The sequence below is a fragment of the Arachis stenosperma genome, chromosome 7, assembly GCF_014773155.1.
Source record: "Arachis stenosperma cultivar V10309 chromosome 7, arast.V10309.gnm1.PFL2, whole genome shotgun sequence".
Lineage (NCBI taxonomy): Eukaryota > Viridiplantae > Streptophyta > Magnoliopsida > Fabales > Fabaceae > Arachis > Arachis stenosperma.
In genome coordinates this window covers 18,902,574-18,916,735 of record NC_080383.1, presented here as the reverse complement: position 1 = coordinate 18,916,735, position 14,162 = coordinate 18,902,574, and the positions used below count along the sequence as shown (strand labels likewise).

The 14,162-nt window shown below is 29.0% G+C and overlaps 3 protein-coding genes across 3 annotated transcripts; all 3 read right to left on the bottom strand.

Annotated features, from left to right (window-relative positions):
* Window positions 1-2,889: 2,889 nt before the first annotated feature.
* LOC130939514 (polygalacturonase-like) lies at window positions 2,890-5,847 on the bottom strand. Its single transcript, XM_057867616.1, has 4 exons — window positions 5,722-5,847; window positions 4,630-4,941; window positions 3,199-3,717; window positions 2,890-3,117 (listed from the first exon to the last, which is right to left on the bottom strand). The coding sequence occupies exons 1-4, from the start codon at window positions 5,845-5,847 to the stop codon at window positions 2,890-2,892; spliced, it is 1,185 nt and encodes a 394-aa protein (XP_057723599.1).
* A 2,103-nt stretch (window positions 5,848-7,950) lies between these two features.
* LOC130941214 (uncharacterized) lies at window positions 7,951-9,503 on the bottom strand. The gene is made up of 2 exons (XM_057869633.1): window positions 9,291-9,503; window positions 7,951-8,371 (listed from the first exon to the last, which is right to left on the bottom strand). The coding sequence occupies exons 1-2, from the start codon at window positions 9,340-9,342 to the stop codon at window positions 8,064-8,066; spliced, it is 360 nt and encodes a 119-aa protein (XP_057725616.1). The 5' UTR covers window positions 9,343-9,503; the 3' UTR covers window positions 7,951-8,063.
* Window positions 9,504-12,212: 2,709 nt separating this feature from the next.
* LOC130941213 (U-box domain-containing protein 21-like) lies at window positions 12,213-13,809 on the bottom strand. The gene has a single exon (XM_057869632.1). The coding sequence runs from the start codon at window positions 13,702-13,704 to the stop codon at window positions 12,379-12,381; it is 1,326 nt and encodes a 441-aa protein (XP_057725615.1). The 5' UTR covers window positions 13,705-13,809; the 3' UTR covers window positions 12,213-12,378.
* Between the last annotated feature and the right edge of the window lie 353 nt (window positions 13,810-14,162).

Genomic DNA, 14,162 nt, shown 5'->3' with positions numbered 1-14,162 from the left:
TACACGTCTCTTTCGACCATATCATATATGATCATTATTAGAAGTATTCTTCTACCATTTTTTATTTATCTTTTATTTCATTCATCGTCCTAATTAAATGCTTTATTGATTTTTTTTCACATGTCCAAATCTCTTAAGACAAAATTCTATTAATTTTTTTGCGATAGACATTACATTAATTTTCTTTTATCTTTTTATTCTTTATTTTATTCATATGTGTACGCTTGTTTATCCATCTTAACATCTTTATCTCTGTCAGTCATACTTAATTTTTGTTTATGCTCATTTCTGCTGTCTATTTGTTCCGTATAACATAATCGATCTAATAGCAATACGATACAGTTTTTCTTTTAAATTTTAAAAATACTTTTTGTTACATACAAAGTTAGATATATTTCACTATTTTAATAAATCTGTTTTTATTCTATGATATTTTACATCATCTTCAATGTCTCTATTATTGTGTATAATGCACTTAAGATACTTAAAACGCTTTACATGTAATAAAATAGTTTTTCCAAATTTTACTTTTGCATTACTGTTTTACACTCGCCTATCAAACTTATATTTCGTATTGTACTCTTTTAGAGTTCATTTCCATAACTAACTCTAATTTCTGATTTAAATATTCCCTTCTTTATTTTATAAGGACAATGTCATACGTAAAAAACATACACTATAAAACTGATTTTTGGATATGTCCAATAAACACCTCTAAAATCAATTTGAGAAATATAAGATTATAAATGATCCTTAGTATAACTTTACATCAATAGAAAATTCGGCCATAGCACTACCTTAAATTTTTATACTAGTTGTAAGTTATAATAATGCTATTGTACATATTTTTAATTGCGCAAATATATACAATTTTTTTTACACTTTTCTTTTACTGAAGACCTTTTATACTAACATCTTTTAGTAATCTATTTTATATATATATATATATATATATATATATATATATATATATATATTCAAATTAGCAAACTTTATGTATACAATTTTTTTGTTATTCTAATATTTTTTATTATTTTTGTTAACAAGTATATAACTTTGACGAACTCGGATAAATTTAATAACAAAAAAAAATATAAAAATAAAATTTTAGTACAAATATATTTATAATTTAAATTTAAAATTATTTATATTTATTTAAATAAATTAGAATTATATATACAAACATATATATATTAAATTTAAATTTAAATTTTTGATAAATTAATTATTTAATAAAAAGTATATGAATCTAAAATTAAAGAACTATGTACATAAAAAATTTTAAATTGGGAGGCCATTGGCTCCTTTACAATGTATGAGGCTCTCCCTTGCTATTGTTCATATCAATATACTAGGTATCACTAAGAGACCCTATATTATTTTATTATACATAGTTAAATATTTTAACATGTGACACTAACGATTTATGTCAACATACTATATTAGCACAATATTAATAAAAATATTTAAAATTTAAATTAAAAAATAAAAAATTTAAAGATTAATTTAAAAATTAAAACTCATAAATTTCAATATCAAATTAAATATTAAATCCCAATTCAGCATTTAAAAAAAACACACGTAAATACTCGAGTAACCACACCATTAGAAACAGAGAAAATATACATAGGAAAATAGTCCTAACTCCAAACTAATCATTTTTGTGCTAGCTTTAGTAGCCACTCTTTTTTCCTAAGTTATTCTTAAGATTCTGATTTAAATAAATTTTTAGTCTCAATAAGGTATGTATGTGATTTATATTTTTGTTATTTTCTAATTTTGGTCTTAATAAATTGTTGTTATATTTTATTTTTTTTCATAATATACGTAGTACAGATCAAAACAAAAAAAAAATGTGTATCTTTTTTATTTGGTAAAAAATGTGTAAAAATTTGTTTAAATTGATCATTTTTAACTATATAATTTTCAATCAAAACAAATATTAAGAACCAAAGAGTTGTAAACTTCTTTCATGTTACTGCTCAAATTTAGACTTGACGGAACTTCTTTAACTGTTGGTTCAATGGGGCCTTCTATGGCGGTTTCAAATATGGGATCTTGATTTGAGTGTAGCTCTGTATATATGGATTCAGGTGTCCAAGCAGAGAAAAATAATGAATAAGAGATAGAACGTATAATTTGTTCTGAACTTTTTTAATTTTGATATTATTTCTTAGAATTTTGTGATCGATCACTTCCATCACCATCAAATTATATTTTGTTTAGAAAAATATATTTTTCATACGCCAAATATTTTTAACATCTATATAAAAATATAGTTATTATTAATTAATTATATTTAAAATATTTTTTAATTAATAAAATAAAGAGAATGCATATTTGATTGTTAAAAAAATATTATTATTCAAACAATTTTTATTAGAGATGGTGTACTTGTAGTGGGGTTGGTTTGTTTATACACGTTACATTATATACAGAAGAATGCGTAGATTTTATGATTTGTAATCATTAATTAGTCATTATTAATATTTTTAATGGTATAAGATTATATTTAATGGTATAAATTGTAAAATGACTCACTTTTCTTTAATTGATTAAGTGTTAATCAAATTTTAATAAAAGTAGTGAGGCTCTAGACTTTCCCTTGTTGCTGTTTTAAAATTGAATCGGTAATAAACTGGCATTAACTATTGAGTATTGAATGTTAAAAATACTTCCAAGATTATTGGACCAAGTTATTTTTATTTATGAAAAATGCTGAAACATAGCTGAGCATAGCATCACAATCACAATTATTGTACTATACGGTAACATACTACTCTCCTAAAACAGCACTACATCTCTCCATAGGAGGATGGCTTAGTTTATCAGCTTGATTATGAACAAAAAAGAAAGAAGAGCCATATTGGTGGTGTTAAGCCAATGCAATTAAGCTTTTGGAGCAGTGCATTGAGGAGATTTTCCCTGAATCATCGGCTTGGCGTTACGGCACACGGCAGTCGCCGGAGAACCGTTGAAAGTGAGGTCGACATCACTTAGCACCACTCCCTCGCAAGGTACACCACTGCTGCATATGAGACTCACTCCTTCCTGTGTTCCTGAAGTTCCCCTAATGTTCTTGAAGGTAACATTGCTTATCTTTATTTTCGATGGACTCTATACAAAGCACAAAATTGTATAAGAATATATATAATCGATTAGAATTGATTAAAAGATGATTATTATTATTATTAATACCTGTTTAGAGCACTGGTTCCAAGGACAATACTCCTGATCGATGATAATAGGATTCTTGACATTAATCATGGTAATATCTTGATAAGTAAGACCAGTAATAGGAGAAGTGCCAGGGGCACTAGGCCAAGTCTTGATCCTGAGGCCATTATCAGTGTTTGTGAAAGTGACCTGCTTCACCATAAGATCTTGCACGGGAAGCTCAGTGGTGAACTTGCCAAGGCTTCCAACGCTGATGCCATGGCCGGGTCCACATTTCACATTGGAGATGGTGGTCTGGACACTTCCGTCGCCGATCGAGATGCAGTCGTCGCCGGTGGCGATGTTAGTGTTGAGGATCTTGACGTCGGTTGATCTTCCCATGTGGATTCCGTCGGTGTTGATGCTGTTTCCAGGGTTGCTGATCTTGAAGCCATCAAATGTGAAGTTCTGGCACCCCAAAACGTTTACGTTGAAGTTTTTGCTGTCTTTTGAAGTTATTGATCCTACAACTGAATGCTTCACGAAATTGAAACCGAAATTCTGTTCCAACAAACACACCTCGTTAATAATTAGGAATCAGATATATATATTTTTTGGTGGAAATTTACACCAGTTGCCTTTACGTACTACTTCAGAATCGTCATCTAATTTACATATTTGAGTATCAATTTAACATGAAAACAATCATTACAAAGTGTATGTTTCACAAACTCAAATACAGTCGATTTCACGTAATTGTAAGTTGTTAGATAAAAATTTAGTCAAATTAGTCAAATTATCAACTTCACGTCCACCTAAGTTTCTCTCATGTTCACCATATATTTTTGTTTAAAATGTAAAAATAATTTACAACACACAACTTCAGAAAAATATGCCAAAATACACTGTATATAGTTTACAATCATGTTAACTGTTAAGTGTTGTAAAAAAATTGGTTAAAGTAATTCTTATAAAATATTAATACAAAATTTATATCGAAAATAATTTACACATATATTCATATAAATATACGTAACTAAATTTGATGTTTAATTTTTAGTACATATATATATATATATAGTATTTTTGTATTTTATTATAAAAAAATTCTCAATGGATACCAAAAAAACATAAAAATTTTTATTGTATATTGTTGTATGAGAGAACAATATTATTTATTTATACTAATTATTAAACTGATTTTAAATTTTAAAATAAATTAAAACAAACTAAAATCTCTAAATGACTTATTAGAAAAAGATAAACATAATTAATTGAAAAAAAGATAAGCATAACATATTTTTGTTTCTTGAAGAAAATAAAAATAATAAATAAAAATAAAATAAAAATTTAATAATCTTTAAAAATTAATCACTTCAAATAATTTTAGAGAAAATAAATCAAACAAATTAAAGAGGTAACAAATTAGAAATACCAATTATTTTTTAAGAAAAAAGAATAATTATTTATTACCATTGAAAGCCTAGCGCAATTAGGGTTCTTTCCACAATCATTTAGTTTCCAAGCTGTTGCACCTTGACCATCAAAAACACCGGAGCCAGATATTGTGAGGAAGTCAACATATTCAAACTTAACCCATTGCCATTCATTGTTAAGGTCTTTGGGGTTTGGTGGAGCTATAATTGTGCCATCAACATACAACTCAATTGGTGCCTTACAAGGCCCTTTCACTGCCACTGCTTTCATTCTGTATTGCCCTGATGGAATCGTAATCTTGCTTGCTGTTGCTGATTGACATGCTTCATTCCAAGCATTTGCAAGAGCCTTTAAAAAAATAATTATTTTAAAAAAATTGAAAATAAGTAAAAATGAGTAACAATGAGAAATTAATTAGTTAGAGAAAGTTTGGTTTATCTTTTTGGAAAATTACTTGTAGATGAACACTTTTAAAAAGAATTGAATTGTATTTTGTTCGAGTGTGTTAAAAGTAAGTTAAAGAAACTAATTTTTATTTGGATATGATGGAATATTTTTTAGTCATATAATAACTACAAAAGAAAATCTGTAATTAACTTAATATAGAAAAATAATTATGAATATATATTTTTTAAACAAGAAAGCTCAACACCAAACGTAGAACAAGAACAACAATCAAACAAAAAAATTAAAAAAGAACAACAAGAAAAATAAAAGAAAAAATAGCAAAACAGTTCATCAACTATTTTTGAGCTTCTTCTTTCTATGATGTACTCCTGATTTTATATTCTTAATTCCTAATTTTGTATTTGTGTAAACATCTCCCGTCATTCCAAACATACTAAAATTCCGTCAATCCGATTGCAAGATCGACCAGTCAAATATTTTTTGACAATTTGAAAATAATTTTCATACATTCATTTTCATCAAAAATAATTTTTAAACCAAACATGATCTTTGAAAAATATATTATGTATATTCTAAGTGTTGAAACTATATATATATATATATATATATATATATATATATATATATATATATATATATATATATATATATATATGTGTGTGTTTTTTTCTTAACAAATTAAACTATGAGTTCATCAAATGATGTGTATGAAGGATTTACCTGAGTTATATCTGAATTAGGCACCCCACCAAATTTTGAAATAGGAATATCAGCAGATTGAACAATACCACTAGATGTAGCCAGTAATATGAATAAAACAAGTGTTGTGATGCTAGACTTCATCATTTTTTTTTATTTTTTTTGTTTTTTGTTTTTTTTCTTTATTTTGGAGACTTTAGTCTTTATTTGAAATATACTAATAACTATGAATCTTACTCTGTTGTGTGAAAAGCTTATATAATGATTTTGTGAAGCTTCAAAGCCGTTGATCATGTTAACAGACTTTTTTCAAATTAATTTTGTCCACAAATATTGGTTGGTTTGTTTTTAAGTACGAAAATTTATTTTTAGCAATTATTTTATTAACGTTGATTTGAAAACGTCATATTTACTAAATATATATTTCTATTTGTTTTAGAGGATAATTTAGTTGATAGTGAGTGAATCTTATCACTTTAGTTCCAATTAATTTAGATCTACGCATTTTAGTTTTCTTATCAAATTCAATCCAATTAGAGTTTGATTGATTTGGATGAATTAATTGGATTACTCATTTAATTTAATTTTAAAAAAATATTTTCTATTATAGTTTATTGAACAAATTTAATCAACAAAATTATACTAATTTATGTATAATGTGAGACAATACAATATAATTTAGTTTTAAGTTCATGTATTCTAAAACGATTTATTTTAGTAGAAAATTAATCGGTTTCGTTAGGAAATTAACTAGAGCCAACTAATTTTAAAATAAAAGATCTGCTATAAGAAAGAGAGAAAAAATCCACTACTCCAATTTTTTGACTTTTAAAATTGAAAATAGAAGAAATCAATTTGAGTTGCTCGTGATGTAGTTGGTTCTCTAGATTTTTTAAAATTAATTAAATTTTGTTATCTTATATAAAATTTAAAATGAACGGAAACTAAATATTAGAATAATAAATCTAACATTTAATCTCAAGTTATTTTTAAAATAATTTTTTGTAAAATTCAAAATAAAATTCAACTCAAACCGTTATTAAAGATACTCATTAAATTATGTAAACAGTGGTAAAAAATAATAATTAAAAGGAGTCATTAGTTTGGGTTATGTACTCAATTTTGACTTTTTCTTTTTTGATAAAAAAATCCAACACAATAAAATAGAATAAAGAACAAACAAAACTAAAAAAATAAAAATCTTTAATTATTTTTTATATTATCATCAACAACTTAAGTACTCTACTTTTTATAGCACATAAATAATTTCAATAATTTCTAATATTTGTGTTTTATTCTAAAAAAGTATTTCATTTTTTTTCAATAAAATATTTTATATAAAAAAAAACTCAAATAATATATTAGATTTTAACACGTATACAAGAGTGAATAAAACTCAAACACAAATGAGTTTACTTGTTAAAAAGTAAAATAAATTGAGTTAATTTAATAATATAATTTAATTGGTCTTTTAATTTAATAATATTATTTAATTATTTTTAGTTGAGTCGATCTCCTCCTTTTTAGGTAATTAAGTACATTGTTAATTAGATTTAATTTAGATCTTATCATTTAAAATCTTTTTAATTTCTTCTACGAAAATAAAAAAATTTACTTTTTTTTTCTTTCTCTTTAGATCTTTCCTTTCTCAACTTTTTTTTGGTCAATATTTTTTTTAATTTTTGTCTTTTTACAGTAAAGTTTATGAAGTCTTGTATGCGAAAGTCTTATTAGTTAAGATGCATGAACAAATATAGATATAAAATACGATACGATATGACATCAGATACAGCCAATTTAAAATTTGTATAAGACACAAGAATACGACATATATAAAATATAAAATATTTTTTAGATAAATTTTAATAATATTTTAATATTTGAGTCATATTAAAATATAAATTAATTTTTTTAATTATATGAAATATTTAAAATTTTTTTATTTTAATAATTAATAATATGTACTGTTTATAAATTTATTTTAAGAGTACATGTTAATAATAAAGTTAGACATATTTATACGTGATAGTATTTAAGTGTGTCCAAATGTATACAGTAAAATTTTTTTTATTAAAATACAGCCAGTTGGACACAGAAGACATGCATATCCAAAATCAGGAAATAAAATTGATTTGTGTCTTAAAGCATGTTGAAGAACAGATGGTAAATGTTGTAAAAGCGAAGGAATAGTCAAAAACTCAGTTGAAGTCGACTTCACATAAAGGTGATATTTGGCTTAATTACATCGATATTTGTCAGATAAAATGGACGCACGGCTAAAATGATCGCACTTGCAGTAATAAAAAAAAGTTCATCTGCCGGGATGATATTTTTTGTCTGGCAAGAATAATTATCAAGTGCAGTTATATATCTAGCCTACCACTTTTATTGCTAACGATGAACTGAATTAAATCCTTCGCTGCTAATGCTAAATCTGCATCTTGACGATTGTCATCAACAATGCCTTTCCATCCTTTTGGATCAGTAAACATGACCAAGAGACGCATTACAAGTGATGTCACAATATTTAAATTCTGAGCACCTGAAATGCATTCACTGAACTCTGAAAGAATGGAGAAACCGAGAGAAGTTAGCCTCCGTGCCTGGTAAATCCATATTCTTCTCTCTTCAGGTGTACCAATTGCCAGAAAGCAAAAGTTCTGCTTTGAATCTAGAACCACATATACATACATTAATAATATATTTCATAGGTGTGTTAAACAAGAAAAATAAAAATGGGTCGTTAGACCTCTCAGCTGAGAAAAAATAATAAAGCAACCAAAACATCTCGAGTCATATTTGGCATGCCATCACATTGAAATGCTTGACACGCTGATCGGACATGACAAATCAAGGAAGTATGTTTATTAGTTATTGCTTTCTCTTTCTTTGGACCAGCACAAGTATGTTTTTTATTGGCATTGTAATTTTAGACTCAATTTTCAGAGCATCAGTTATATTTATTTATAATAATTTTATATTTTCAGTCAAAACTTAATTAAAAAATTCATAACATTTTCAGTAGAATGTATTAATTTTATAATATATTATTTTATATTTATTTATAATAATTTCATATTTTCTATGCATTCATATAGATTAATATAATGAAATACTCAATTTAAACTAATCTTTTATGTTTTTGTTAATTCATAAAAGTTATTATATTACATAAATTGCAAGATACAAGTACTACCACAGATAACATATGCTGAATAATTATTACAATAAAATGATATAAACTCAAGCCTTAAAGAAATAAAATGTAATTTACATAAAATTCAAGCTATTGCTACTACTTCTTCCTACTTATTAACACGAATAACAAGAACAAGAATAACATTATTTGCGAAATTCACTCTAACAGCAACAATGGTGATATCCTTTTTTTCCTAACACTGGTTTGTTTTCTTTTTTTTTTTTTCAGCTAGACTATTGGATTATTCAATGCATCTCTCAAAAAGTGTTAAAAAAAATAGAAGGAACGTGAATTTTGACACAAAAATAGAACAAGATAATCACTACATTGACAAGTACAGAATCCAATAAGAGATCAAATATAAAACAAATAATAGAATATTAGAACTTACCTATTTTTTCCATTTTTTTCATTATTACCAACACATTTACTGTCAGAAGCATAAATCCACTGGTAATTACTTGACCCGACGAATTTCACACAAAAACTGTTAATAAATTTGCCAGTAATGTGGGACGCTAAATCGGGCGGGTATTCATCATTTTTCTTGTAGTGGAGAATAAGCCACGACATCATTGGCGAGATAAGGTTAAACAAAATCGACATTGCAGGGGAAAAATATACAAATTGCTTCTGTGGGTATCACGCAAGAATATGCAAGACGACTGTTGCGGAAAATTCTGGAAGATTGTTTTTGGGTATCCTATGCATAAAGTAAAAAATGGAATCACTGCATAAAAAGTTTTTTGGATTTGTAGAATGGTTCTGAGCATTGGGTTCATTGCAGGAAAATTAACTATATTTCAAGTTTTTCGCTTGGGTTGATACTATTTTTTATATGTCTCAGCTACAAAAAGGCCGCTATGGAAGACGCTAGTGAATTGCAGGAATTAGTGGGTATAGTTGGTGGATTCTAAGATAGATTGATGGACCTGCAAAATAGAGTGTATGCACTAGAAAGGTGTCAAAATACAAAGTCAAATAAAAATGCAAGAAGAGTTGGTTTAAGGCAATTTACTTTATGGTTGTATTTTGTGCTGCAGGTTGTGTTGTTGTGTTTAAGTGGATTGTTAGATTTTAGTTTTTTCAAAATGTTAGTTATTGTAATTTAAAACCTATGAACGAATGAAGTCCTTATCAATTTGACTCAATATATTCCTCTTTATGAGCATATGAGTCCTTATCAGTTTGACTCAATATATTCCTATTTATAAGCATATGTGATCAGCTGTTAATTGAATGATATAGAACCCAAACTATTGAAACTAAAATAAATAATTCCAGAAACATATATAATAGTTGATACCATATATTTAGTGGTCCAAGCACCACATTAAAAGTAAATAGTAATGTCATATATTTTTAGTATTTCTAGCTAGTATTGGATAACTATATAAATTAATAGTGTCTAATAATCATAGATCATTACATGCAGTAGCATGAATATGAACATGCCAAAATAGAGAGTTTTATAATATTTTTGGATGATCAAAATGAGAAACTAAATTATTATTAAATTACATCTTTTACTATGAAATTTTAACCCAAGAAAAATAAAACAGTTCATGTCATCACTTATTTCTTGGAGCTTTGAAGTTTGAATTTGGCATGAATTGAAACATCTTAAAGAAGTGCCTTTGCTTAAGCTACCAGTATTTTTGTTGAGATCCCTTCGTTGGCACGAGGAGGTAGAATAAGAGGTGGAGTGCTAGATTGGACTGATAGAGGGTGGTGTGGCCCAATAATTGAGGAGATACATGAATATATATTGGGTGCTAATACTTCACCCCTTATCCATAGGTGAAAATTCAGGTGAAGTCGACTTCATGTGAAGTTGATATTTGAGAGCCGTTAGATGATTTACTAAATTTTCATCTTCACGTGAAGTCAACTGTACCTGAGTTTCCACCTTAATGATATCATCTGTTTTTTTTTTTTGTTTGAATGCACAGAAGCCACATATTACCTTCATGCATCTGAGTAATTTCCGTGTCTCCTTTAATAGGATGCAATCCAAACTCTATATTACCAGTAGTAGGATTATATCAATACATCTCGTAATTTAGATATCCTAAACTTTTAAATAGAGTCAACAGATCAAAGGAACACATGAGATCAAAGTTCGTCCTTAAAAGTCTCTCCACTTTACTATCAATATACAGTAATACTCCATTGTTATCTCTCACAAAATGATCACCATGGTAAAACACAAGGGTCACGAAATTCTCCATCAAGAACAATTCATTAAAAATAAGCACCACAACAGAATTTAATAAAAATTCCTACTTCTTGGTTCATTTTTTATATTTTATGTTATAATAATCACTAGAACAGAGTCAACTAATAAAATATTATAATATTCTATCACAAATTTCTAAATCCTAGGCCAAATAATAAACTGCTCATCACTGTTACTATAATGGTAATTAAAAATAAACCATGAGTTTCTAACCTTCTTTAATGCGAGTCTTTAATTGTCACATGCACTTATTCGCTGTGTTTGAGTTAGTGCTAATGGTAACCGCAACGAATGGAATAGTAACGTCGGAGGTGACATATTTGAGTGTAGGGAATGAGAAGTGAAGGTGACATGGATGAAAGTGGGTGACGGTGATGATGTGAGAGTTTAACGTTGAAGAAAGGTTATTGTTCTCTCTATAAATTGAAGAAGACATGGTTGGGTTTGGAGTCTTTTTGTTTTCAATAGAAGAAAACGAGGGGGATATACATGGAGCATTTTTCAAAAGACGCCGTTTAAGTCCAGAGACTAATTTGTCTTGTTTGCATACGTGGATAATTGACTGTCATGCCAGCTAGTTTAGACATTTATATCAGTATTTTTAGTTTGTTATTGACAGAGAAACAAGGTCAGAGATTAATTTATTTGTCGAAGTTAAAGTTTGGAGAGTTTTTTTATGTATTTCAAAAGTTGGAGGACCAAAATGTCCAATTTTAAAAATATTAGAAACTAATTTAGATAATTAATCAAACAAAAATTTAAGATCTTTTTCTTGCAAGACTCAAAAATTGAAGAAATTGGCTAAAGCTTCCAAACATAATTGGATGATGCCAACTAAATTGTTGAAAGATAAATCAAGATACACAAAGGATTGCAGGTTACATATCAAGGGAAATATTTCTCCTATCAATGAATTGTTGGAAATAACCAAACACTCGAGACTTGTTTCATTCCATATCCAATCTGATATTGTCTTTATATAATTGTTTGTCAGATGAACTGTCAGCTCATGTAAGTGTTCAATAAGTTACAAACTTCTTAGAAATTAAAAGAAAGAATACATCAAATCCGAAATTGTCAATAAAGAATTTCAAAATTTCCTTTTGAATGTTAGGGGATACAATTTGTATCTTTTGTATGTGTAACTATATGTTTTTGTACAAAAGTATGTGATTCCTATTTCTATACAGAGAAAAAAAGGAAATCAAATCTTTCATCTTTTGTTGATCAATAAAATTAATTAGAATGGCTTCTTAAGGTGCTGAAATTCCAAAGATGTATCAACACAATCTACCTTGCTTCTATAACCATTCAACAACTTCAACAACTCAGTGGCCTTCTCCTTTGTGCTCTCACCACACCCAACTTGCAACAAAACAAGAAGCTTCTGGAACACCCCAACTTGAAGTGCCTCAACAAAAACCCCTTCTTCTTCTTGGGCCTTATCACAAATCTTCCAAACAATTGAAACCGCAAAGCTAGAACTCAATTCAGAAACCCTCAGAAGTTTCTTAACCACAAGTGGAATTGTAAGAGCATTAGCCTTGGCAATTTCCTTCCCTTCTTTTGTCCCACAAATTGAATCCAATACTCCTAAGGCCTTCTCACACACCCCTTTATCACAATCAACAATTGTCTCCAATAAAACTTCAACCAAACCCAATTCCACAAATCTTTGTGAAATTACATCTTTACCCTTGGAATATGTTACCAATTTAAAAATCATTGATAAACATGCCTTTGTAATTGAGGCACTCCCAATAGGCTCCTTAATCATCTTAACCAAGCCTTCAACAACACCTTGGGTATTTGCCAACACTTCAATTGGAACTTCCTTGAGCAACATGGCAACACTTTGCTTTATGGAAAGGTCTATATTACCCTTCAACAAGAACCAAACCATGCAACTCATGGAATTCTTTGAACCCAACATGGACTTACCCTCCTCTCCAATAGGCCTCATCCATGCCAACACACCCAAGATCTCCTCTAACAAACTACTAACATTATTATTCTCCTCAAAACCCCATGATGAGAAAAAGTCAAAGGCGTTGACCAGAGCAAGAGGAGCACCATTTGCAACTATGCACCTCTTGTTCCTATCACTCTCCTTCTCCCAACCGTTGATCTTCCTCACCAACTCCCTGCACTTGTTTTCATCGCCTTGTTTAGCGGCATTCACGATCTTCGTACACGTGTCCGAAACCTCGTACGGTGTAACGGGGATCCTAGGAGTAGGGATCCTCTCGATTCCAAAAGAACGGTGCTCCACGCACCAATCTTGGATCATCCTCCGAAGGGCATGGTTGGGGATCATGTCAAAGGTTGTCAAGACCCTTTTTGTTACCGGGCACGTGTTGTTCCCTTCCTCGATCCATTTCTCTATACTGTCCCTGTCGTAGGTAATCCCCGTGGATACTGTTACTGGATCCTTCATTAGGTCGAGGGTGACCGGACAGCGGAAGTGAGAAGGGACTGAAATCTCGACCTCTAAATCGTTGACTTGGAGATCCTTCCCCTTCCGAGCGCGCCGGAACACCCTCCCTCTTGTCCAAGACAAAACCATAATGTTTTTTTTGTTGTTACAACAAATTAAACTCTAATATTTTTGTTGGTGGTTGTTGTTTTTCTATGTTTGAGTGTGTGCTTTTTTGTGTTAGATGAAATAATTGTGAGGGAAGCTTATATATATGGAGAATGGAGAGAGGTGGTTTATCTTGAACGCGGGTCAAAGCAAGGTGAGTGGAATATGTCAAAATAAATGCAAAGAACGAGATACATAATAATAAAAGGGGTTTAATATAATATAATGTTTGGTTGTATTTTTATGTGCGGTGTAATATGGGCATTGTTTGAACGTTGAACGTTGAACGTTTGAAAGGATGCGTGTGATTTATGAATTGATTAATTTGATGAGAAAAGGTAGAAGTGGTAGTTGATGAGATGGATGTTACGGTGATGGAGTTGTACTAATAAGACGACGACGGTCGAAGGTTTGAACGGCGTGTGGGTATGTAGCTGACT